Source organism: Camelus dromedarius, chromosome 26 (genome assembly GCF_036321535.1).
Source record: "Camelus dromedarius isolate mCamDro1 chromosome 26, mCamDro1.pat, whole genome shotgun sequence".
In the NCBI taxonomy this organism is placed as follows: domain Eukaryota; kingdom Metazoa; phylum Chordata; class Mammalia; order Artiodactyla; family Camelidae; genus Camelus; species Camelus dromedarius.
In genome coordinates, this window is record NC_087461.1 from 21,999,850 (window position 1) to 22,026,909 (window position 27,060).

Consider the following 27,060-nt stretch of genomic DNA (forward strand, 5'->3'; position numbering starts at 1 on the left):
AATTAAACTTCAAATCTTATTTGTACTTAATTTATTTGATTAATTAATTCATGTATCTGGAGGCCTTATTTTTGGTCCAGCGAGACCCTTTTTTATTTTTATTTTTTGAAGTCTTGAATATTCTAGGAAATTCTTTTATTTTATTTTTTATTGAAGTTTAGTTAATTTATAATCTTAGTTCAGATGTAGAACAAAGTGATTCAGCTATACATCATATACATATATGTTCAGGTTCTTTTCCATTATAGCTTGTTACAAGAAATATTGAATATAGTTCCCTGTGCTATATAGTAGACCCGTATTGTTTATCTACTTTATATACAGTAGTGTGTATCTGTTAATCCCAAACTCCTAATTTATCCCTCCACCTTTTTCCCCTTTGGTAACCATAAGTTTGCTTCCTATGTCTATGAGTCTAGTTTTGTAAATAAGTTCATCTGTATCTTTTTTTTTTTAGATTCCACATATAAATGATATCGTACAGTATTTGTCTTTCTCTGTCTGACTTACTTAATATGATAATCTCCAGGTCCATCCATGTTGCTGCAAATGGCACTATTTCATTATTTTTTATGGCTGAGTAGTATTCCATTGTATATGTAGTTGACAACTTTTTTACCCAGTCGTCTGTCAATGGACATTTAGGTTGTCTCCATGTCTTGGCTCTTGTGAACAGAGCTGCTATGAACACTGGGGTGTCTTTGTCTTTGGAACTCTTTTCTATGACAAATATCAAACCTAAGCTTAAATGTATGAAACCAGTGAAAGAAACCTTTTATGCCATAAAACGTTATTAATTATGATAGAAAATTTGGAAGATGTGAAAGTTCACTGAGAGTTTTCTGGATGATTGAGAATCTTCTATTTACTCTCTAGAGGTTTGGGGTTTTTTGTTTGCTTGTTTGTGTTTGTTTGTTTTTGCACTTTAGCACTTTGGGTGCCCATTTTCCTTAAATTGATTATTCACTCCCCAGCATCATAGTTCCTGTTTCATCGTCCACCGAGTGCCCGAGGCCGATGGAGTGCGTGTTTTCGTGATTCACGGCCATCATCGTGCTCATTACTGTTTATGCTGGGGAGCTGTGTTGCTGTTTGGGACGCTACGATACTGCTGTTTACCCCTGAGGGACACTCTTATGTTTTAATAGAATAAACTAGTGTGTTAAAAATCATGCCCAAGCCAGGCCAGGGACATGAGAACCAAGGGAGCCTGAGAGAGGAGACCTGGGTACCAACTGCAAGGAATCTGTAGGACAGAGAGTTAAGGTCGACCTAGCCCACCAAATATTGTCCCAAAATGGACAAAGGTCTTTTTCACTTGTCTTAGATATTGGAGGAAGCAGTAAAATTTTATTTAAATACAACTTTCGATGGGCACCCATGTAGCGTATCCACCTCCATCCTGAATTTCCATCTTTTCCGAAAAACTTTCTAATAGTATCTGTGTCAATCTCGGTCCAGTTGGAAAAATAATTAATTGCTGTGAGATCTTCACAGCATTGCTTTTCAGAATTCCTGCCAAGAAAATGCAGGGTTCAGTGCTACAATCCAGCAGGTCCCTTGCCGTCAGCATCTGTAAGACTTTGTGTGAACATCAAAAGGAATCTTGTAGTCTTCCAGATTAAAAAAGGAAAGATGCGTCCAAGGATGCACCCTGGGGTCCCCACGTTTGATGACTTAGGGCCATTTTTTCCCCTTCAGACTTCAAGTGTATGGAAGCACTGGGCATGGAGTCAGGAGAGATCCACTCCGACCAGATCACGGCCTCTTCCCAATACAGCACCAACTGGTCTGCAGAGCGCTCCCGCCTCCACTACCCTGAGAATGGGTGGACTCCTGGCGAGGACTCCTACCGAGAGTGGATCCAGGTATGAGGCACGGGACTGGGCACACTGGGGAGGGGGTGCTGGGCCATCTGAACAGGTGGTTGAAAAACAGCTGTGCCACCTGCATTCAGAGCCGAGAAGGCTGGCGGACACCAGTGTCATCACTCTGCAGAATCCCCACATCAGAGAACAGCATGCCCAGGGACAGCCCCCGGAACCCCGCCCTATTCTCAGGTACTGACACACGACTCTCCCAGAACCTGGGCATGGATGTCTCCCTTGGGTAACAGCTAAAAGTCTAATTCTCCCCACAGCCCCACACTGTCTGTGGATGGCCTTCCTCCTTCAGCAGATTTTTTCTTTCCTTGCTGAAATACATTAACTTTACTGACTGGTGAAATCACGGTTTTGTAAGGTGTTTTGTGTGTGTGTTTGTTCAGGGTAGAAGAGAGGAGAATGGAATTGAAGATGGGGTTACTTTCCCACACAGGTTCATACAGCATGTGCCCAATGTGTGGTGTAATTGACGGCACTGGTCTCTGCGGATTACGTACAGGGCCGTATGTGTGAAATGGACGCATCTCCATCCTTAGTAGTGATGTGGGTCTGCTTTCCCCACCTTCTCTGACACTCCCTTCCCTGCCATCACCCTTACGTGCCCCCCAGGGCTCCCCTCCTTTGCTTCCCCGCCGGGACTCACCTCCCAGGTTACCCCTCGCATCCCACTCCCAGAGCCTCAGCCCACCCCACCTTGATGTCTCCCCACCCAAGGCTTCGTGTTCTTGACTTTTTGACTCATTGGCACATTGACCATCCTACCCGGCTGTGTGGGTTAAACTGTGGGCAAGTCAGACAACGCTGTTTGCTGAAGGGTCCAGGCTTCCTTTTCAAGACAGTAGGCAGAACCCATCTTCCATTCATGGCTGGATGTGTAAAAAGGACTAGTTCCCAGGGAGGGTTTCTAAGCAAGAGAGAAAAAAAGCAAGATGATTAATCCCCTCCTTCCTGCATCTATTGCCGTTTCAGACATCTGAGCACAAACACCAGGCTTTGTTTTACTTTGGAAAGGTCAGTATTAGTTTAACATACACTTTAAAGTGAGGTGGCCTATTTCAGGAGACTGAACTCATGCTCACCTCAAAATGACAACACCGAGAAGCGTGTGGAGGGTGAGAAGAGATGAGACTTTTACTTTAGGGTTGCTGAATCCGGCTCCAGATCAAGTCAGAAAGGAGACGATCTTGCCGACGTCAGAAGAGCTCCCGGAGCCCGTCTGCACAGCCCCCACCAGCAGCCGTCCGCATGATTGACAGCCGTGCTCTAGAGGGACGCTTCCATTCTGCAGAGCTCAGCACGTCTGCATGCGAATGGCGTTCTATTCTTGGTGATGTGGCGAGCACTCAGTAATTTAGGGATGGGGGTCTTGCAAGAGTTCTGAAAACGCAATGGTAGCAATTCTGAGCAAGGAATTCTGTGTCCGTAGAAACATGGGGACAGAGGGGCTCTCACACAGCCTTTGTCAACAGGACAGGGTTTACATCCTTCTCGAGAGCTGGATGCAATTTGAGATTGTCCCGGAAGAAGAGTCTCAGGTGGTCCAACTCTTTCTATCAAAACACGGTCAGGAAAGCTAGGTAGCCAGCACCCCCGAGCAAGAAGGTTTCTTTCTTGCTCATGCCACCCCCGTCTCTGAGTCGGTAGGGGGTCTGCCCCGCGTATTCTCACATGAGGACCTATTCGGAAGGAGTGGCCATCATCCCAGACGTCACCCACTTCCGTCTCCAGAGCACATCCCTCGGCCACACCTAACATCCAAGGGGCAGCAATTCGACTCGTGCTGGAGGGAGGACACCTGGAAATACTGGGTGGACAGACAGGTGACGCTGGTGCTCTTTGTGGGATAGTTGCCACTTACAGAGTTTTGTCTGTGCCCCGACTTATGCTGAGCACCTGACACATCTTTATTTAATCCCCCAGCCATCCGGGGAAGGAGGGCCAGTTGTCCCCATCTTTAAAATGAGGGCGCTGAGGTTCAGGGAGGGGAGGAAGGTCACAGTGGTGCCTGGCTTGGGAAGCCAGGTCTTCCAGGCTCCAGAACTCCTCCACGCTGCGATGTGCTCATCCTTTCCATTCAGGGGCTCTTGTGAAGCGTCGGCCACCTCCCTCTCTGCTTCCCCTCGTGTTGGGGAGGCTCACAGCGGGCTGAGTCGGGGGCTTCCTGTTTCTAAACCCAGAACACCAGGCCCCTGGTCCTCCGTCCCTCCAGGAGGCAAGTGTCAGGAGTCACTGAGCAACAGTTCCCCTTGAGGGAAGATGACCTTTTGCTCCTGCGGGAGCTCCGGGGGTTCACTGACATGCTGGTGGCGGATGCGTACCTGGCGGGGGCTCTTATCATCCCATGATCACCTAATTATGAGTAATTTCATGTGTTTTCCAGCTTTTCTGAAACCCCTTGGAGGTAGCTGGCTTGTTGTTTTCTCTGGGTAGATGTTTAACCAGTTAACCCGCGAGCTCCGCGTCCGTGAGGCTGGGGCCCGAGCCATCCATCCCATGCCCATCACGGTTGGGGGGGATTTTGTTTTCTTGTTCGGCCTTGTTGCATTTTGCATGAAACAGACCCCACAAAACATATTGCTGTAGCAACAAAGACAAACACTTGCATGTGGTAAATGAATAAGGCAGCCCGGACGCTGACCGTCCTTCCCCAACAGGAGCGCTGTCTTTGGTTCCATTGTTTTCTCTGGGAAATTACCGAGTGACATAAAAAACAATGCATCATTAACCGCCGAGGTGGCTGGCCACCTTGTCACTTCCTGTGCGATCTGATGTCTGGCAGAAAGCTTAAGAACCAGGCAAAAGGCGGGCCAGTGGGAAGGAGCATGAAGGGAAGTCCTGGCTTGGACGTTTGCACGTGGTCACATCCAGCTCCAGAGGCCACTGCTCGTCCTGAGAGGAGGACGCCTCCCAGTCCTCAGCTGGAGAGCTAATCGCCCTGGGAGGCTTGCCTGTTTTTTTTTTCAGGGTGTTCCATTCTGGTCCGTGTCCTAGAATTGCTTATCTTTTATTTAATCTGTTTCTTTTGTTTGTTTGTTTCTGGTTAAACAATCAAGGATCCCAGGTAAAGACTCCACGCATCAACGATGCTAGAAAAATTCATAATTTTCAAGCACGTCATTAGGGCCCAAGCCTTTAACCTCCTTGAAACTGAGTTTCTTTTCCTATCAAATAAAGGTAACATCGCCTTCCCCGTTCAGCCCCTCACAGACTGCGCCACTGTGACTCTCGGAGAAAGGCAGGCTTGGTTTTTTTCTTTTCAGAGCCGCAAACCTAGTGCGTGGAATAAGAGTCTGATCAGGAGACACGGTCTCCTAGGTCCTGATGTAACCGTTCAGACACGGAGCAGAGTTTAATTTGTTAATTATTTCAATGTTTTATTAATGACAGTGTTCACCACACTGTAAACAGATTTATCCTTCTAGTTTTAATTGAAGCTCTTGGGACTGCTTTCCTCAAAACAACTGTGACTTTTCCCTGATTAAAATGCCAGGAGACAAGAGAGAAAAAGAAAAAAAGAGGCAAGGGATGTAATGCCTGGATGGGATCTGTGCTTCATGGATCTAAAGAAATAAAAGTGGGACTGGGGACTAATCAATTACCACACCCTCCAGTGACTTTAGAAGTAGAATTATTTGATGAACCAACTCAGGCTGAAACTCTGTCTCCAAATTTGGTAGCATTGTCTTTTCTGGGGGGAAAAAAATTGATGCCAGATTATTCATGCCTTCCTTGATTCCAGAGGAGCAGAAAGCAGTTGGCTTCTAAACCACATCCTGTTTGCTTTGGTCGACCCGCCCTGTTATGGATTAATCCCACAGAAGAGGGAAATCTCCAAGGGGACCCTCTGGGGCTGTGAGGATATGTCAGCAAGCCCTTCTCTGCCCACTGCCTTTTCTAGTACAGGTGTTCATTCTGTGGCTGAGGGGGAGGAAGGTTCCAGAAGAGGGGAGCTCGTGGTCACCTTTGGAGGAGGCTTGTTTCCATGTTTTCCTTTTGCCTTAGATGTATTTCTCCTGGGTAATATTCCACATTTCCTAACTGAAGGAGCTTTGAAAGCAGACACCATAACCAAAGGCCTTGGTGTAAGGAGATGGGTTGAACAGAGTCAAAACACGTCCCCAACCACACACACACACACACGCACACACACGTGCATGCAGGGTTCACTTACTCACAGACATAAGGTCGAAGAAAGTGCGTGCCTTTGTTAAAACTCAGCTGGTCAAATCCAAGCAGCCTTGAGGTCACTTTGAGGATTTTTTTTTTAATTGAAGTATAGTTGATTTACAATGTCGTGTTACTTTCTGGCGCACAGCGTAGTGATTCAGTCACACACACACATATATATTCTTCTGCATATTTTTATTATAGGCTATGGAAGGTCATTGAATGCAGTTCCTGCCCTGTGCTCTGCAGCGGGACCTTGTGGCTTCTCCCTTTTATACACAGTAGTGTGTCTCTGTAAATCCCAAACGAGGATTTTAAAATTCATTTTAAGACATGTTCTAACAACAAAACCTTATGTTTCTATAGCCCTTTTCCTGTTTAAAGGTCCCTTTTCATGCACATCCCATTGTAGTTGTAGAAGGTCAGTTAAGCGGACCAGGGGTTTTGTCTGCACCTTCACACGAGCAAGCGGAGGCCCCGAGAGGTCAAATAGTTAAGTCCCCGCTTGGGGAAAAGGTGCAATGCGTGGGGAGAGTCAGTCTCGCACGACGGAAGGGGCCTTCCTTCCTGAGACCTGGGACCGGAGTCACTGGCACAGGGACGGCTGAGCCCGGGCAGCAGCTGGTGAGTCACGGCCTGTGGTCGGATGTGAGCCAGGCCCAGGGTGCGACTGGCTCTGCAGAGTGTCTTTGGCCATTTGAACTGTGAGTTTTCACCTCCTGCTCTGACAGATGCAGTCAGCCATGCGGTATCTCTCATGCCCACTACACAGAGCAGAACGAAAAGCCTGGTGAGGTCTTCAGTCTTCATAACAGAGGAAACTGTTATTCCGAGAGCCATGTTCCTAACTCCCAGCCCCAGAGGCTTTCCTTTAGTCCAGGGGGGCCTTCAAGGTTTACCGCCCACGCGCTCCCCCACATCCACCGGGGTCTGTGAGCAGTTGCCACCAGCAACTGCCGCAGTGGCTCCATCATGACTCAGAAATTAACTATCCATTACAACTTGCTGAGAACGGAGATGAAAGATCATTTAAAGGCATGGACCCAATTCCAAGAGCTAAGAAGGGGCTGGCTGACATCCTTTAAGTGCCAAATGGAATGAAATAACTTATGAGTTCTTGGAAATGTTCCCTCTGACACACAGCATTATGACATTTTGTTGTTGTTGTTGCATTTGAGGTGGGACAAGTGTGTTGCTTATTTGATGAGAAGAATGTGTTGTCTGAAACCCTTGTGTTTTGTCTTTAAAGGGAGGGTTTCCCCAGACTGAAAGTAGAAACTGAAGCCATTTATTTGAACAAGTTTTGTATCTAATTTTCTTTCCTTCTAAACTTTCTCAGACAAATCTTTCATCCCCTTATATGAGTGTGTCGAGCATGGAGCAGGAATCTCCTAGGAAATAGTCTGCGATTTTGCACACCACTGCTAGTTTCTAGCAGGTTTCTCATCTGTAGTGCTGTGTTCAAAATCGGTTCCATCTGCTCAATTGGACGAATCCAGAGCATATATTGAGGCAAATTATCCTGATTGTAAGCACTCTGCGCTTACCAGCCAGACACTAAAGGGGGTGCATTTCCTCATTCAGATCATTAGTAAATGGCTGAAATTGCAATGAAATATACTTTATAAATGCATGGAGAGAACAGGCAGAAATAGCTCACTGGGTTACCCAAATGTGGAATGATGCATGTGAAACATAATGTTGGCAAATTTAGGGAAAATACAGCTGTTTAGTTGAATGTTTATTCCCCAGGTGTGTGTGTGTGTGTGTTTAGTGCAAATAACATTAACATGCTGTTTTAGCTAAAACATTGATCTGGAAGGGAGACAGTTGGCTTTGTTAAGAAGTCGCCAAGGTGACCCTTTGGTTAACTCACCCTAACTCTACACTGACTTCTACTTTCTGCGTAAAATAAATGCCCTCCCCCCTACCCTTTGGATATCACAGGCTTATTACCTCTGACTAGGTTTCCACCCGGGAAGCCCGTGTCCCAAAAGTGACTGTCCCCTGAGGGCCTTTCCCAGTGCTTCCTCTGGCACCTTGTGTTCCACATTATAGGCAGTCATCCGAAGGAAGTGTATAATAGGAAATGTATACAGGAACAGATGAAATTCAGCATTTTTTGGTTTTTGTTTTTGTTTTTTAAGAAGGATATGATTAGGGGAAAACAGAATACACATCTGACATAATTTTTTTAGACATTTCTAGCTGTTGACTTGTCATCTAGAAACCGCCAAGACAATTTGAACCATGTTGGTCCAGTTGACCACTTAATTCAGTTTTAAAAATCAGGCAGAGGATTTTACTAGTTAGTATTTCACACCCACGGCCCTGCAGGGAAGTGAATGACGCTTAAAGGAGCCCCTTAGACGTTTATGACGAAGCATCACTGGGAAGACGATGCTGAAGGAACAACAACTGTTTAGGCAGAATTACGCCTCAAAATAAGCACGTGCAGCAAGAACGTTCCTTCTTGCTGTTTTAGTTTCTTACGGTTTTATGCCAGTGTCTGTTTGGAACCAACATTCATAGTTAAATTCTAGAGGAGAGGGTTTTTTCCCCCTTTCTTTCTAAAATATCTCAACTTTTAGAGTAAGACTAAACACAGATGCGTCTAAATTCCTTATTTTGCACAAGTTCAGAGGTTCCAGCAAGTTAAAGGCCGAACCTGGCCTCCAATCTTCGTGTCCTTGCCCTCACTTCCTGGCCACCACTCAGTTGTAACAATACGAGGAAATGGCTTGGAAACGTCTTTGAAGATGGTGTCTGCAGACCAAGCAAGCACACGTAAATCCCAGTGTATCCCTCCTTAGCGGCTGATGGGTGAATGATGTCACTGCAGAAAGCTTCAATTCCAACAAATGATTGGACTTTCTCTAGAGCAGGGTTTCTGCCTCTGGATAGTCCTGACACTTTGGATTGGGTAATTCTTGGTCATGGGGGCTGTCCTGTGCCTTACAGGATGTTTACCAGCACCCCTGGCCGCCATTCACGAGAAACTAGTAACACACATGTATACACACACGTACACACACACACCCTCAATCACATCAACCAAAAACATCTCTAGGCGTTGCCAAATCACCCCTAACTGAAAACCGTAGGTGTAGAAGATGCACCAAATCCTAATCAAGTTGTTTTTAAAATAATCAGACTGATCAGCAGTTTGGAAGAAAAAGGAGCTGGTTGCTTGGCTGGTATTTGTCACTTTTCAACCACTGATCGGAGACGTTCTTTGAACAGAACCGTCCTTTTGTTTTCCAAAAATATAGATGCATCTGTTCACCTCGTGTAGGAAAACAGCACCGTAAACCTGCTGGCTTATTTATCTTAAGCTTTGCTGTTTTTAGCTCTTAAAAGTGAACTCGTTGTTTAGCTAAGTGCGTGCAGATGTCATTTCAGAGTCCCGCACAGCCGGGTCTCAGAACGCGCTGATATGGACGAGACAGAGAAAAGGAAACAAAGGGCGAGACCACCAGGTATCGCTGACCAGCTTCAGGGGAGAGAAGCCTGAAATGAGCTTTTCCCACCTGGACGCAGGGCGTCTCCGACCTTGACCGACCTGCCGTGGTTCGTTTGCAGTATGTAAATCAAAGGCTCTTTTCCCTTTTTTTTTTTTTAACTTCAGATATAATCAAGAGTCAGGAACTGTGTTTGAAAAGCCCGTCTATGGCTTATTAACTTATCTTCATGGGGAACATGCTGCTGAGTCTCCAATTCCGTAACCTAAACAGCGACACGCTAGGAGCGATCTGTTAGCAGGCGGCCCCACGTCTGCCGGCCAATCACGAGGCGAGGTTGATGGTCTCACATCTGTTTTAGGTGAAAGGCTGTTCCTGTTTGTGGTATTTAAAATTTAAAGAACTTCAGTTATTATACAATTGGGAATCCTCGGGGAGTAAATGTTAATGAAATCCATAATGTGCGCAGATTTTACGACGGCCACTTTCAGGAATCCCTTTGGTGGGGTTTGCGGATTTGTGCCCCAGCGGTAATCAGCGCACCTTTCACAGAGCGCGTGAGTGTCCACATCGAGGCGCGACAGCGACGTTTATGCAGCGTGTAATGTGACACGCCAACTCCTAAGCTTTAAATAGCTTTCCTATCGGAATTTGAAAGCCCCAGAGCAAAAATATCTGTGTTCTTCGGAACTGGCAAAACCCACAGTGTGAAACTTGTCTAGCACATTCACAGTGACCTTCCCCAAAGGTAAAAAAAAAGGTCCACCCTGGAAATTCCAAAGCCAGGATGTGAGTGGGTATTCCGTGCCCTTAGATGTTTCTCATTTAATGCACCATTTGAGAGCTCCACATCAAAATAGCAGTTCTGGATGCTGACCTGAAACAGAGACACAATCTAACACACACACTTATTTCCTTTCTCCACTGCAAGCTCCCGGTCTTCAGATCTCATTCAATTCTATGTTCAAACAAAGCGAGGAAAGTAGATTAAATTAAAAATGCTCTATAAATCCCAATAGTAATAAAATGCATTACGCTTTTATATTTCCAACTATTGGACAGAGTAGGCGTTTGAGACTAACTGCACATGTTATGACTTAGAATGATCACATATGCACTTGTACAGGTGACTTGTGTGTTGTTGTTTTTTTTTTTCAGTTTTCTTTGCCTGCAGGGGTTAAAAACCACATTTATGGCTTTCCTCTAATTGCCTTCCTTCAGAAGAATGAAGTCTTAATTTGACCCAAGTTTTATTTTTCTTACAAATTCTAGTGCTTTCAACTTCCAACTACATTTTCTGGGTTTAGCAGAAAAATAAATAAGCTCCCTTATTCTTTTAGCAAGCCTGAGAGGGCACGGGGGAAAATTCTTCGGGGGATGGCTGATTGGACCAGACAGCTTCTGAAATCCTTTCAAGCATTTAAGATTCTATGATTCTATTAAAAATAAATTCGCTCTATCAGCTGGTGCCCTGGGCTTGCCTAAATGAAAACATCAACGTACGAAGCATCACTGGAATTCGTTTTAACTGCTGCTGATAATCACGGCAGGCAACACAGGGTAGAAAAAAAATTTTTTTAATTAAAAAGATTTTCTTTCCTCAGATCAACTCATTGTTTAGGTTGGCTTCGCCATGAAGCTTATCTGAGGATTTCACATCAAAACTTCACTAGGGGGGCCGGTTTTGCCTGGTTCTTTTGTGCTGGGTCACGGGGAGGTGCAGCCCCACTAGGGGAAATAAGACGGAGCCGGAACAGTTCATCTTTAATGTCTCTTCAATCTGGATGGACGTATCTGAAAGGCGTAGGTTACCCATCATTACAGTCTGTTCACATCTTAAAGTCTGGCCAATACTTGGTCTCTTTTCTTTCCTTAAGTAGGCAGATATTGAGGTGGAGGGTTTAGCTCAGTGGTAGAGTGCGTGCTTAGCAGACACGAGGTCCTGGGTTCAATCCCCAGGAACCTCCATTAAAATAAATAAATAAATACCCAATTACCTCCCCCCAAAATAAAAACAAAAAGTAAAAAATTTTTTTTTAGACAAATATGTTCAATTCAGAGCGTGCCATAGGCCATCAATATGGAGGGGGAAATGCAGCCCCAGGGATCGAGCTGTGTGAAGAAACAGTCGTCACGTTTCTAAGACTCGACGTGTTTACTTAGGTCTAAAACTAAGGAAGAGAGACAAAAACCGAGATCCAGGTACACGCACTGCCTCTCCCGGCTGCAGGTGCAGAAGTGTGGCGGGACCTTACGTTGGAAGATACGGAAATTGTAACATTTCCAGTGGGGACTACACATGCTAAGAAAAAGGAGTTAACCAACCACATGGAGTGGGGAATACAGAAGAAACTGTCTTTGCTATTTCAGGAGGTACACAGAGTTCATGGGGAGAAGAGGAAAGAACTTTCTTTTTTAAGTTCCCAATCTTTAAAAAAAATGAAGATACAGTATGAGGAATTTTCTGACCTTGTTTTTCCAACATTGTTCTAAACCTACAGACTGGTCACTGCTCTTCTCAATCACAGGCATTCTGTAGCACATACGTCACACCAGCTATTTCTGTAGTTTTGCGTTTTCAAACATTGCATTTATTTATAAGGAGGCCATTATCTATTTGGAAAACTCCAATACCAAGATAGTGAGAATTCCTTGATTGAACAATCACTCGCCGTGTAAAGAAAAAGCCATCAATGTGCTTGTTCATCTAACATGATAGTCCCTCAAAATCAACCACTAGTAAATAAATGGGTCTCATGGATTAAGACAAATGTGGAGGGCATCTTACATGACCTCCATCTGGACACACCTGTGTCTTCTGCGGAGCAGGACCCCAAGGAAAAGTGGCAGGAATGGGTAATTTGGGGTTCAGTCTTTATATGCAAAAACTGAACTCTGATTATCAACTTCTGTAAGATAAGAATGCCGTTCCCTTAGTCTCAGAACTTTGCTGTTTTCCAGAAGAGTGTGCGGGAACATCTGCTTATCTATGTGTCTTGTTTTGAAGTGTCTAGATGTAGAATATTCGTGCATCTCATAGAAAAATCATCTCAGTTAAAATCTTTTGCTCAAAAGGAATTCAAACAAATTAAGAACCTGTTTATTCCATTTCTTTTTAAATACCGGCACTTTTACTAAAACCACACAAAGTCATGTGTTCTCGTGCCTGGCTGTGCATCGAAAAGCCTCATGACAACATGGTAGGGGAGCTTAACGTTCTGGAAACCTGCAAGGTTGTATGAAAGAAACGCTGTTTTTCCCCTAATTTCCAAATATGTGCCTTAGTTCATCTTCTCTGTCAAGAAGCCCACCTCCCCCCGCCCAAGCCCCAACACCTCGCACACCACAGCGCGGCCAGGCCCACCTGGAGAACTTTCACCTTTTGACACCTCCAAGGACATGGTGAAGTGGACGCGTCCACCCAGGTGTTAAGAATGGCTCCAGCGGGTGAACGGTGCATCCCAGCTTCCACTGTGTCAAGGACCGCGGGCCAGGCTGGGGGCCGAAGGCAGGATGCGTTTAGTGGGACGTCTGTGCTTGTTCTCCTGCGGTTTGAAAGTAGACGTGCAGGTGCGCCTTCCCCATCGCATGGACCCAGGTGGAAATGCATGAAATTACCATCGATGGATTTTTTTTTTTTCAGATCAAAGAATTTGCAGTTCTGTCCCCTGACTGTGTCTGGATGGCAGACAGCCTGTCTTCTGAGCACAGAACAAAGCCGTGCCGTGGCCCTTGGAGGAGCGGCAGAGTCGCTGATCAGGGTGTGACATTTCTCGCCCTGGTCACCCACCTCCACCCAGCTCCTCGTCGGCCTCAGGCTGGCCTTTGCTCCATCCAAAACAACAGAGCAGCCATTGTGAATTGTGATGAAAGTCATTCTTTGAAAATGCATTATTTCAAGGCATCTCCACCTTCTTTATAACTCATCCTCCCCCCTCAAAAAAATTCACTATACACTTCGACACTGGCTGGTAAGTTTCCAAGAGGGAGAACGCAGTCGACCAGATATGAAATGGTGAAGTTCATTTCATCTGTTCTCAGGAATGACGGGCATCCCTTCAGAGACTGACTGTTTACACGTGCTTTCTGACAAGCAGCTGTACCTAGGAAGTCTGTTCTTCGTCTTCTCTCTTGTCTCCGGGGCAGTGTTCCTGCTAACCTTAAGCGGGTGACCGACTTTAATCTCAGTAATCCTATCACCTCCTTGCAGGATTTTTAACACCAAGTCGAGGAGTTTTCTGGGACACCTGCACCTCCAGATTCCCCATCAGCACATGAAACTCTCATTAACCCGAGAGGCCCACCTAGATCACTGAGAAACACAGTGCAAAACCAGTGTAAGAGGACGCTGTCAAAGTTTATAGGCCAAGAGGCTGATTTAGACCATCGCCTCCATCTGCAAGTCTTTAGTTTCCAGAAATTCATCCCTCTGTTTGTTTTTGAAACCCGGCTTTTAGAAGGAGGGAGGAAATTTAAAGGCGTGACTTACTGCAAAACTACTAACAAACAAGTCATTTTGTTTGGACTGAAATAGACAGATACCGTCTGAGTACAAACACGTGTTTATCTTGAGTTGTTTAAAATCTCCGCAGTAGGGCAGATAAAGCTTTATGGGTGGCTTAGATCAACGGCTTTTGCGACAGAAATACGCCCTACCTGTACCTGTATTTTCTTGGTCTCTTGGGTTTAAAAATCTCTTTAAACTGCTGACTGAGTGGGAAGACGTGTGTGTCTGTAACTGAGGTCACAGCACCTTGGGAAGCTGGCACAGGACTTCTTCCCTGGTGTTCCCCTGTGTTGCTGCTTCTCAGAGACCCTGAGACAAAGAAACGCAAAGGTCACAGAAGGCCTGAAATCGGCATTCACTACCCAGCACACAAAGCTACAGTTCCAACATCCTGTGAAGATCACACGTTGATTAGGTGAAAACTTGCAGATCTCTCATTATACAGTGAAATTTTGATGTCACAAATACCTAGAGGGTATGAGAAAAACAACTTTGTGTTTTTCAAAAATACAAAGACGGTATGAGAAAAGCCTAAGGTACCAGTTACATCTAATAACGTAAACAGCCGATGGCCGTCATGACTGCAGGTAACTTGGCTCTAAAACAAACAGTTTGAGAAGAGGTTGGAGGGAGATGTTTGAGAGCGTGATTTGGTAGAAAAGTGATTTGAGCCCTACTGCTGGAGGGAGGGACACTTACAAAGTTGATGAGAGGTTGTTTGAGAAATAAATAAGAAGGAATCCTTTACACGGCGAGGACCTGGCCCTTGAAACTCATCATTCAGCAGACCCTCCCTTTAAGTGGTGCATTTCTCAGAGGACTGGACATTTTATGAGTAGTTTTAATATTTGCAGCTCTAAATGCCAAGATAAGAGTAATCATCTTCCTTGATTAAGAGGACAAGTTAGTGGCTCGGTTGACTTACTGGTGTTGACTCAACTTAATTGACTTATCAATGGGTAGTTGGCTTTTGTTTAGAAAAAAGGAGTTCGATCTTGCCAGCAGCACTGAACTCACACAGCACTGACTTGCACATCAGGCTAGGTGAATTTTATGTTAAAGAGGGCTCTGTCCCTCTTGCAAAAAAGTTAACAATCTAGTCTACAGGCAAAACCACACACACACACACACACACACACGCTAATTACCCAAATAGCTAAGGGAAAAAAATCCTAGGACCACATCCTCTGGTTACTGTGAATATGAATGCACCATTATGACTCTCATAATAACCAGGAAAAGTAAATGGGCTTTGCATTGGTGTTTCTGTTGGAGAAAGGAGGAGACCACGGCGCGGAGTGGCTAATGGACTTGCTTAGCGTTGTCCAGGTGACTTCAGTGTCAGAGCCACACAGGTGCTCCTGGGGCCTGTGCGCCCCTGCCCCGCGCTCTGCCTGCACCACGCGATTACTTCCCTGTGGTCCTAGAGTTTATTGAACATTCTTAATGCAGCCAATTCCCTCCTTGTTGAGATGTATCGTTTATTCAACTTCTTCCCCCAGCATCTGGTCACCTGCCCTCTTTCCCCCAAGTATCTAGCACTTCTTGGTGACACAAAGGAAGAGTCCCCAGTCACCAGCTTCCCTCCACAGCACGAACGGTGTCAGATCCAGAAACACCCACCCCTGGAAGCTCACGGTCTCCGCTCAGCCCCTTCCTTAATTGTTGGGGGTGTGATTTCGGCAGCCGTGTGGACCCCTGGGGAGAACATTCCCCAGTTGTGATTCCATTTCATTGAGATGCTTTCTTTCAAACACAGCTATAAACAGAGGGTGGGGCTGGCCCCTGTGCCACAAGGCGCAGAAGAGAACTCCCTGACTCATGCAGATGGAGGTTTAGGTCTTATTCCCAGGAATGCTGGGATTCCCAGGGGCAGTGAAAGCACACATTTTAGCAGGATGACCTCAGCAGTGCAGTGCGTGGTCAGAGCTGGAAGTTTAATTACAAAGAAGGTTGCGTGTTTGTCTGTCTGTCACCAGCCCTGCATGTCCTGACCTAGCCCCATGGACCCCAAGAAGGCCCCCACAAAGGAGGGTGTGTGCTGGGGAGGAGGGTGGGAGGTCATGCATCCCTGCTCACCAAGGGGCTTTGCCAAGAGATAAAAGACAGAAGGAGTATGTTCATCACATCAGATATTTTGAAATGTAGGAAGTTGGGTGGGATTTTTTTCCCCGTTCCTTCTGCCTCAGCTCATCAACCCTGGCCCTCTCTGCCCCCAGAACCTTATCCTGTCTTACGAGGTCCAGTTTGAATGATTCCAATGACCTCTTTTCCATAAAGTCTGAACTTCTTCCCCCCCCCGCCCCCCGTGCAAGGAACCGCCTTCTGAATCCCATGATGCCTCCCCCGTGGGCAGAGTGGCACTTGCGACTTTCAGTCTCGTGTTGGCATAGTTTTATGCCCAGGCCTACTTGCTTCCCAAGCCTGGCACACAGTACGTACGTGTTGACTTTGGTGATTAAATGCTTTCATCTAGACCCTTGGCATCATTCAGGTTAGTTTCACACTTCGGTTCAAGCATCCACAATGTTCGAAGCCCCGCTACTGGGCTTCAGGACCATCTGTGTGGGCCTGCCCCCGGCTCCGTGTGTTAGTTTATGGTTTGCCCAAAATGTTTTTTAATAACAAAAACACCAATAATAAGTGCTTTAGCCACATACTACGGTCCCACTGAAATTAGAGTGTGGAGAGAGTAAATCCTATTAAGTTGTAAATCCGTTGTCATCCAGACCACTCTTTATCCGTTCTTCGTGGCTGGGCCCTCTTTGTTTTGGCAGAGACAGATGTCAGAAGCCAGAAGTCAGTTCACACAGTCTGCTTGATCTCACGGGATGTCTAGAGTCGCATCCCTGCAGTCAACCGGATCCAATCCACTCGACCGTCAGCTTGCTCTTGCCTGCCTGCCCCCCGGAGCTCCCACCTATACATCCTTCTGCTAGGAGGACGCCTTCCCAGTTCTCATGGGTTAACAGTTGATGGATGGAACCAAGGGTCATAGCAGGAGAGCCTCAGCCAGCCTGTGTCCATGTCGGAGATGCCTGCAAAATCTTTGCTGAGTGAACCGACTGGCAAGATCACAGGGTACGACGGTCCTGTGAGGCATCTGACTAGATCTACGTCGTGTTTATACATATTTGAGGCTGGTTACAAGTTTCTTAAAACTGTAGCCTACTTATTTTTCTTTCTTAGGAAATTTCCACTGAGTAATTTTTACTACAGATGAGTAGGTTAAATTCCTCGCCAAGTTGCCAGGGAATTACATTTGTTCCATTCTCAGGGCTTGTCCTCGTTCCAGATCAAAGGATTAGATTCAGGTTTTCAATTTAGTGGAACTTACAAATAAGCAGTCTGAAAATGTTCATTAAAAGCATTTCAGTCCCTGAATTTCTTTTTGCTGCCCAGCAGGGACTGCCGAGTATCTTAGTTGGGAGAAGGGGCCGTGTAAGTGCCGTCCTCCTGACCGAGCTCTTAAAGGTTTCTGAGGTCCCCATCTGCCAGTTACCGCGGCATTTAAGCAATGAATTGTCTTCATTTTGAAGAAGAAGAGACTTCCCAGGTTGGGGTGTGTTTTGAAAATGTTAAGCAGTCTTTTCCAAAGCATGGACATTTAGTCAGCCTTTCTCTGGAGCTCTGTGTAGGAGTTTCAGATTGTCTTAGATGCTGGTTTCTTGTGTCACAGAGTCTGTGGGACCCTGATATGATCTCACTTCTCCTCCTTTGTTATCAGATATCCTGCATCCTGAGGTCCAGGTTTTCCAGGCTGATTGAGTAAGAGAGGAATTGAAATGGAATGTCTGATGTTTCTGAACACAACTATACCTGTTCTAGAAAAGAAAAGAAGGAAGAAAGAAACCCTCAGGTCTTGCAGAGTATAATAGGGGGACATTCTTCCCACATCGGTCTTACATTTGTGTCATCAGTCCCGCTGAGCGTTTTCCGGTGGGTGTCACGGTCCTGGCTGCTGCTCTCAAGGTCTCTGAAAGTGCACTGCTCATCCAACCTCCCGGAGGAAATGTGGACCCACAGAGAAGAGCATCCCGCTCTCCGCGGTCCATCTTCATGGTTCCCATGTTGGAGTGACTGGAGGCACGGGCGTCTGGAAACATCTCTAGCTGAGGCACCAGAGTACTAACTTGCTGAATCGGGTCCCTTTCCTTTCCTTCTGCCCATGCGCCTTGCCAGTATTAACAACTACAGCAGATCCAGATGGAAATCCAGTTCAAAGAACGGATCAGAATTAATTAGTTCTTTTTTAACAAGTTGCTTCTGATTTACGCAAAGAAAAAAAGAACGTGAGAAGGAAAGGCTATGCCAGCGTCCAGAGGCACTGGATCTCCCACAAGCACAGTCTCTTTTTGTTGTTGTTGTTCCTCAACAAATTATTTTATTTGAGGGAAAACATGATATTTTTACTGAAACCTGTTTTTTTTTCTTTTTCAGTTTTATTATGTAGAATTATTACAGTTTGATTGCACATGCACATGATACTGCCTGTAAATACATAAAAACAGTACACTGCACTTTTTTTAGTTTACATATATGTACTAATTATTGTTTCTAAGAACAGATTAGAGTTTTAGCTTTTTAAACTTACATAGTTGTCAAAGGAATAAAGCCAACTACAAAATAAGAATCAACAGAATGCGGTAATTCAGTCATAGAGGACAGTCAGATGAAGCGCGTTCTCTTATCAACCAAAGGGGGCGGCGGTCGGCCCCTGTCTGGGGACTTGGTTTTTCTTGCCCTTTCTTTGTCACTCTCTTCCTGCAAGCCCAGGGGCGTCGGGGAAGCCGGCCTGGCCCCCCGTCTGTGCCCGCAGCGTTATGGAATGTTATTCTAGCTGGCTGACTCCCGTCTTCCCAGAGGAAGCTTCCTCTGTGCATTCACTTGGGACCACTTTGCTATCAAGCACAGGCTTTGTTGCAGCCAGGAGTTTGCTACCACCCAGCAAAATGCTTTCCTTTAATTTCACTGTGAGGGAAAAGAATTCACGCAAGCAATTAAGACTAGAAAATAAAATGGATGAGGGTCTTCTGGCATTGCACTTTTCTTGCTCTGGGATATTTTTATTCTTTACCAGAATTTTTCAATGTTTCCTCATGGTCCTTTGCTGAAAAGGACTCATCACCACCATCTTGTTTTCCAACAGCGTGTTGTTTGCAATATTTGGCTCTCGGTAGTCAGTGTAAATGTTAAACTGAGTCAAAGTAATCATAGTCATTTAGTCCTCGGTGTCTTTTCTCTGCAATACAGTAAGAGTGAAAAAATACATAAAGACTGAATTATGTCACTAACTGTAAAATGGTTGTATTCCTGTTGGTAACTGAGAGAAGTCCAAGGTCCTAAGTCAAGGCACACACTGATCAGGTGGGGAGAATGGGGCCCACAGGTCCTAGAGCAGCACTGAGTTCAAATGCTTAGGCACGTACCCGAAAACATGTGTGTTATCTAAGGAAGTGAGACAATTGCTTAAAAATATTTTCTTTAGCTTGGAGTGTCTAGTGATGAATTAAACAGCTCTTTGAGTCATCAAAGATGCTCTAAAAAAATGCCGACATACTCTACCCCCCCAACAAAAAAACTATTTTTCCTGTTTTTAATCAGACTCCAGTTCTTTGTCTTTTATTTTTTCAGGCTTCTGTATTGACCTGTCTTGGGAATGGTAAAAGCTGGGAAACGCCCCCTGGCCAATGCTCGCTCAGCGGATGGTGTTTCACTGAGCCAGACAGATTTTCATTTCAGGAGTGAGGCTTTGCACATGACGACGTTACCAGTAGCTGGTTATGTCTTATTCTAGGAAGAGCTGATACTCATTTCATGGCTGGGAGGTTGTGTGCTGGCGTTTAACCAGTGCCTTGCAAAGGTCGGCTTGGCGACTTACTATACTGTGCTAAAGAAGTGCCCTTTGGCCTCAGGATTCCCAGTAAAACGTGTGTCTGTCCTGGCTTCTTGTTGTCTGGGGAATGTGCTTCCCGTCATGACTGAGACAATCCCATGGCCACAAAGTGCACGTGGGTTAATACCTGTAGACGTCTTACAACAAAGAGAGAGTTGGGGGCGGGGAGTTCACCCCACGGGCGCTGTAGGACACGGTCCCCTGCCCCCAGGAAGAGGATGAGGACAGCTGCTTCCTTCTGCTCGTGCACCCCTCCCCACCCAGGATGAAAGCTGGGCTGAGAAATCTTCTGGGTCTGCTGTCCAGCCAGGTCTCCTCTTTGAGGGGGGAGCCCAGGAAGAGTCAGATGTGGGGGGACCCTCTCCCAGCAGTGTTAGACCTTCCTGTTTGCATTAGACACAGGATGTCGAACTGGGTCACTTCTGCTAATGGTGATAAGCTAGCTCGGAGAGTGGCCACTGGAACTCAAAAGGAGTTGGGTAAACTTCTGGAAAATCGTCTGCATGCCATCAGATAAGGACCAGATGTTTATGTTTGTCTCACACACACACACACACGTAGTGAAACGTTCGACAATTTTAGTGAATGCATTTGATGTGCCGCTCGGTGCTGCCCCCTCCCCTTGTCCCCCGCCCCCACCATCCCCCTTAATGTTAAACAGAAGTACATCAAACTCAGATGTGAAACCACAACCCTCTTCCAATTAAAAATAAAACAGCTGTGAAATAATGACATTCTTTCAAAATAAGAAAACAGTGATTGCAGCAGGGCTGGTTGGATTTGGGGAAAGCAGGTTATTTAATTATGGTTATTGTGTGTCTGAGCTTTACGGAGAGAAAGGAGGTACTGTTAGGACGATGAGCCCTCCAGAACACGGAGGGCGCCTTTATGCAGGGCTGCTCCGGGCTGTGTCTTTGTCTCTCCAGCTGCCTGTCTTCGGTCCCCAGTCTTGTCTGCGAGAGCGTGAGGCTGGGGCCAGCCCAACAGAATTCAGGAAGCTAACCCACCCAGAGGATGGCCAGATTTCGAATGGTGTTCATGACAACTGATTGTTTTGGCTTCCAAACAACCAGACTCTTTAGAGATCATCCCATGTCTTTTTCTTTTTTCCTTAAATTGAAGTGTAGTTGATTTACCATGTGGTGTTAGTTTCTGGTGTACAGCATAGTGATTCAGATATAGATAGATAGATAGATAGATAGATAGATAGATAGATAGATAGATAGATAGATAGATATTCTTTTTCATATTCTGTTTTGTTATAGGTTATTACAAGCTATTGAGTAAAGTTCCCTGTAGGTCCCTGTTTATCTGTTTTATATATAGTGGTGTGTATCTGCTGACCCCAAATTCCTAATTTATCCCTTCCCACTCCCTTTTCCCTTTGGTAACTGTAAGTTTGTTTTCCATGCGTGTGTCCTAGTGGTGGTCTTATGGAGAGTTTAATTTCTTCTCAAATCTTTTCTGCATCCTATGAATTTTCAATGGGCATTTATTACTTCTCTGCATAGAAAAGCAGAGATTCCTTAAAAGAAATCATAAAAGTCTGGATGGAGGTAGAGGAAAAACACAAGATGGTGAATTCAGCAATGGAGACCTGAGCTTTGCACTGAGCATCCCGGGGTTAGAAGTGACTTATTCTGCCCACCAGACCAAAAAGAGGAAAAAGTCACTTGTGGTTAAAAAAAAAAAAAAAAAAAAAAAAAAAAAAAACTTTACTTGTGAAGGCACACAGACAGAAAAGGCATAACTCGGCTTGGAATAACGTACTTTGTGTGTCTGGGAGACACGTCGGACGGGGTAGATGCGGCAGGTGAGACTGAAAAGGTGACCAAGGCCAGCGTCATGATTAGTGGGGGCGCTTCTCCCCCAAGAAAGGTATAAACACCCAGACGTCGAGTCCTTCTAGGTCTCCCGGCAGAAACCCGCAGTGAGAGAGTGATGCTTCTGAGGCTGAAGGTGATCTGTCTCCTCCCAAACTCCCCAGCTCCGAGGTCGCTGTGGCACCCAGATAGAAGGGACCTAAAAGGACCTCTGTGGTGCTGCCCGTGAGAATCCCCACAGTGCGGGGCTGTAGCTTGGTAGCCTTCCGCCCCATTCGACCACTCCGTTTTACCCGCAGTGGTCCAGGTGCCAACTCTAATTATCAGTGGGTGAAGCTGTCACTCATCCTTCCTAAACCCAGTGGCAGTCACGTGAGGAAGAAAAATGAAATGAAATTTCAAGTCTCCCAGCGCTGTGAGTAAGAGACCCTGTAGTTTGAAAGCCCAGCCCGAGAGCTCCAGCAATCCCACGGGGCGGTCGCTGAGGCATCTCACTGCCACGAAGAATAGAAGGCATCTTTCCTCCTTTACGAGGGATTCACGCATATGCTTTGGGCCGGTCTAGCTGGGACTTTGGACAGCCCCTGGGTTGGGCACCTAGTTAACTTCAGGCACTGTCTTCCCCCTTTAAAGTCAGTTATTTCCAGCGCCTGGGATTCTTCTAGTTGATTACTGGTTAACTTCTTACTTACCTGGTAACTAAATCTTACCCTAAGAACAAAATTTTTAAAATGGGGAAAGGACAGCCAGGGAATGAAGTTTTGGAGGTGTTTCAAGTCAGCCTGAGCTGCACACGCACTCGCGGGGAACTCAGTCATTTCCAAAGCGAGGCGCCATCTGTAAGTGTGACGGGAAGCGCATATTTGAATGGAGTTGCTTCACGCCGCCCTGGACGTCGAGATCTCGAGGGCCGTTCAGGTTGAAAGTGGCTGTGGTGTCGGGCGTGACTCAGTGGACAGGCAGTGGAGCACTCAGTGTTCTGAGGGCATTTGAAAACAGCTGAAACTGTTCGGTGCAGCCTTGGCTAGAGCACTCGTTAGCTTTCAAGTTGCAGCATGAGGCAATCAGAGAGGTTTTGCGCAACCTAAAATCACCTGATCGTTTGTCCAGAAAAGAGTAAGGTTTGGGGTCACCCAGTTGAATGTGAATTTCAAGCAGGCAGTGAACAGTCAGTAGTATGCCGCAAATAGCGCGCAGGATGTGTTTATACTAAACCTATTTGTTGTGTATCTGAAATTCAGATTGAACTGAATATCCTGTTTTTTTGTCTTTTTTTTTTTTTTTTTTTGCTAAATCTGATAAATGTGGGTTGCCTCTCTTTTTTGAAATTGGTACGCAAGTTCATACAAAGCACTGGAGTTCACTTTTGGAAAAAAATTCAAATTTCAGTTAATGACAAAAATATGTAGGGGAAATATTTGTTGAGTTAAAATTTAGGACATCCACCATTATTATCCTACAATATTCACTTCTATTAAAGGCTTGCTCCTTTTTCTTCTAAATCTGGTTGAGCCTTCAGAGCACAGCTGTTACATCTTTAAAACCAGGAAAGTGAAGCAGAGCAGTTTGCACTGAACAGTAGCAGCTTCCTATCTGGTTGAAGTCGCCTATTGTTGGATTGTGTGAGCTCGGGCTGGCGTTTGTGAGCCAGAGGTTTTGCTGTTTGTCCTGGACGTGGCTCTTGGTTCAGTTTTGAAGGAATTGGCCACATGTTGCTGGGGCTAGTCCACAGGCCTTCAGGAAAAAGCAATTCATGGAAGACAATAGTCATTCTTCATGAGGCAGGCGGTACACAAAATGGAAATTCTTTAGGTTTTCCTGGCCTGTGGGTTAACTGAAATACTGTTCTGGAAATTGGATTGTCATGTAGTAACAGGGAAGCAAGATTCAGAAGTTGTGGTGGGTGGGATGTGTTTAGGGGTTTTTTATTTTTTAATTTTTTTGGTTTTGGTTTTTGGCTTTTGCTGTCATTTTCGGGGGGAAAAAAGCCTCTTAATGAATATCCTGTTGGAATATCTTGTAATTGCTAATCAGTTGCAATGTGCAATTCCTTTCTGTTCTTTAAAAAAAATATTTGCCATGTATTTGTGCTTCATTTCTTTAAAATTTCTGAGTTATACAGAAATACAATAGATGGAGGGTCTGATCAGTAGAGGAAGACAATTGTATGTAAGACAATAATCAAATGTATCCACAAAAGGAAACAAAATATTTCGAATATACAGAAACTAGTGATGATGTTTGTTTTAAGATGGTTCTGAGTGGAGGGAGGGTGGAGCTCGGTGGTATAGCACATGCCCAGCATGCATGAGGTCCTGGGTTCAGCACAGTACCCACATTTAAAAAAAAAAGATGATTCTTAGTTGTTAATGATGGAAATAAGGGAAGTCAAAGAAAAATACCTATTTTACTTTCCTGGAAATGTGGACATGATAGGAAGTTAGAGCGGAAAGGGGCCTCCCAGGGGACCTGGTCCACTCCTCTGTTTTACAAATGAAGAACTGGGAGGTGAGAGAGACGTGACTGGTCCTAGGCCCCCAGCGAGCTCAAGGCAGAGCCCCTGAAGCTTAGCTCTCTGCCCTGCCCACTCCCATTGCAGGGCCACGGGAGCAACTCAAGCCCCTGCAGACCTCTAGGGTGCAGCCTGGACCCTGGGCCCTGGGCGTCACTCCTGCGGTGCCCACCACCCCCTCAGCAGCCCAGCCGTCATGGAGATGCAGCCGCTGTGCTGAGGACCGCCTCCACTGGAAACTCACCAGTAGAAGCTCAGAAGTCTTAGCAGGGAGGCGTCGTTCCTCCCAGGTGGTGCCTTGGAATCCACCTGCCTCTCAAGCTGAACTCCAAGGAGAGGGGCCACGGGAAGATGTGGAAAAGGACGAAATTTCGATGAAACAAAAATCTTGACTTTGCCCTCCTCCTCACTCCTCCATTCCAGATTAAAAATCTCTGGCCCAATTCCCAAACCACGTCACTCAAGGGGCTTTCAGAGTCAGCACTGTGTCAGTCCACATTGTGTTTGGAAGGAGGCAGGATGCTGAAGACTGCTGGCAGGTGGGATCGCGTTAGACCCAAGTTCTGTCCAGGCCTCCCTGGTCGCCGGTCTGTGAGCTTATCTTGTTTGTCTTGATTTTCTTTTTGTAAAATGACATATATTAATGTGCTGCTTCCAAAGTATTATTAATCTCATAGAAAAAATGGTGACCCGATATTGAACCTGGTTTTCTCTTTGGTACAAGGGATCAAGCAATCTTGGTCGCATCAGGCAGAAAGGTAGAGTGCTTTCTGGTAACAAGTAACTGCCAGCCCAGGGCAGCTGCTGTCTTGTCTCGGCGCTTTCCCAGGGCTGCTGATGCCGGAGGAATTCAGACAACTGCTCTGTGGTGCCCACTGGAAAAGATGCTGCAGGCAGCAGTGGTCCAAGGATGGGCAAATGACAAGGCTCGTATTGTCTTGCAGGTGGATCTGGGTCTTCTTCGGTTTGTCACCGCTGTCGGGACACAGGGAGCCATTTCAAAGGAAACCAAGAAGAAGTACTACGTCAAGACTTACAGAATAGAAATCAGCTCCAACGGAGAAGACTGGATCACCATAAAGGAAGGGAATAAACCCCTCGTAAGTGTGCCTCCCTCCCCAGTCCAGCCTTTGAGTTGAATGATCAATTTTTCCTTGTTAGTTTGGGGGCTTGCTATCTGGCCCAGTTTACTTTTGAATTGATTTAAAATGAAAAGTGCAATTAGACGTTTAAATCTGACCAAGTGGGTCTCATGTTCCCAGATCCAGAAGGCAGAAGGAAATTGTACAGATGTTTCCAAGAAAAGTCAATGCCAGCCAGATTAAGTCAGGCTCAGGAACCACTTTAAGACTCCTGCAGGCACGCGGACCCCACGGAGGATAACACAGCCCTCCTGGAACCCGCGGAGTTGCTCTGTTTTGTCTCTGTCCCTGAGTTTCCCCATCCTCTTTTGCAGACTGACTCTTTCTTCCTCCCTGTAGTGGGCTGGCTGTAGAAGTCTCCTTTTCATCTCCCCTCTGTGGCTCCCAAACTAATTTGCAAGCATGTTAGGCTTCCTCTGTGGGAAGGAACAGGACTAAAGGCAGCGTCGTGTTTCCTCAGACCCCATGAATGTCACACCACCTCCTCACAGCCATCAGCCCAGGCAGCCACACACGCCCCAACCCACCCCGGAAGCTCTGCCCTAAATTATTTGGGACTGAGATGTTTTTCTCAGCCTGCTGTTTACTGGAAGTTATGCTTGCTCTGACTGACTCATCAAAAGATTTCTGAGAACTCCTGCATGCTGTTTCGCCGAAATTCAAAGCCTGCCTCGGAGGCCGAGGAAAATGCACAGAAAGCGGGGAGGGTACAGCTCAGTGGTGGAACACGTGCTTAGCATGCACGAGGTCCGGGGTTCAATCCCCAGTCCCTCCGTTAAAGTAATTCATTAATTAATTAAAAATCCAACCAAAAAAAGTTTTTTTAATCCAAAATGTATATTATTTAAAGGGCTCTTCCTTTTTACATCTAGATCTTTCAGGGAAACACCAACCCCACCGACGTCGTGTTTGGAGTGTTCCCCAAACCACTGATAACTCGATTTGTCCGAATCAAACCTATGACCTGGGAAACTGGTATATCTCTGAGATTTGAAGTCTACGGGTGCAAGATAACAGGTAAGCTCCACCTGGAAGATTGCCTGGTTCTGGTGTATGCGAACTTTTCGGTCGAGGGAGAGTAATTTGGCATAGATGGAGTCGGTCATTTTTATTTGACAGTTAAGGGCCTATGCTTTGGATTTAGACAAATGTGAGTTGAAATCCCACTTGGACTGCTCACTGGCCTATTTCTTTGGGTGGTTCACTGCCTTTCCAAGCCTTAGTTATCGCACCTACCCAGGCACCACGGTGCACGTCGTGGAGGTGGTTGTGATGATGGGCTCTCTCGTGTATGTAATGCACTTGGCACCACGGTGCAGGGTCAGTATTTACCGAGTGGTACCTTTCCACTCCCTGGCAACCTCCAGGAAGGCAGGGACCCTCCCTGTCATCCCCGTCTCCGGGGTACTCGGCACCCCGGCTGCTACTTCGTAGACTTACAGTAAATAACTGTCGTGCAGGTGGTCTCCACCTGCTCTGTCTTCTCAATTTTGAGGTCTGGAGGTGGCCTCGCCAGCTACAGCTAAGGAGGAGTTTAATTTCCGAGAATTTCTCCTTTCATTCACTAACCACCCTGACAACTTTCTCTTAGGTTTTTCCTCTCTATGTATCTGTCTTTTGTTGAATGAATATACTAATGTTAGAAATCGGTTTCTCAATATCTCTAGTT

The 27,060-nt window shown here is 45.9% G+C and overlaps 1 protein-coding gene across 4 annotated transcripts in view; it reads left to right on the forward strand.

Moving 5' to 3' along the window:
• The window catches only part of LOC105100649 (neuropilin-1), a 136,452-nt gene that overhangs the window by 65,196 nt on the left and 44,196 nt on the right, over positions 1-27,060 (forward strand). For all 4 annotated transcript variants that reach the window (XM_031444510.2, XM_031444511.2, XM_031444512.2 and 1 more), the window contains exons 6-8: positions 1,702-1,868; positions 25,194-25,349; positions 26,264-26,408. In XM_031444510.2, the coding sequence (XP_031300370.1) occupies positions 1,702-1,868; positions 25,194-25,349; positions 26,264-26,408 (468 nt within the window). The remainder of the gene's footprint in view (positions 1-1,701; positions 1,869-25,193; positions 25,350-26,263; positions 26,409-27,060) is intronic.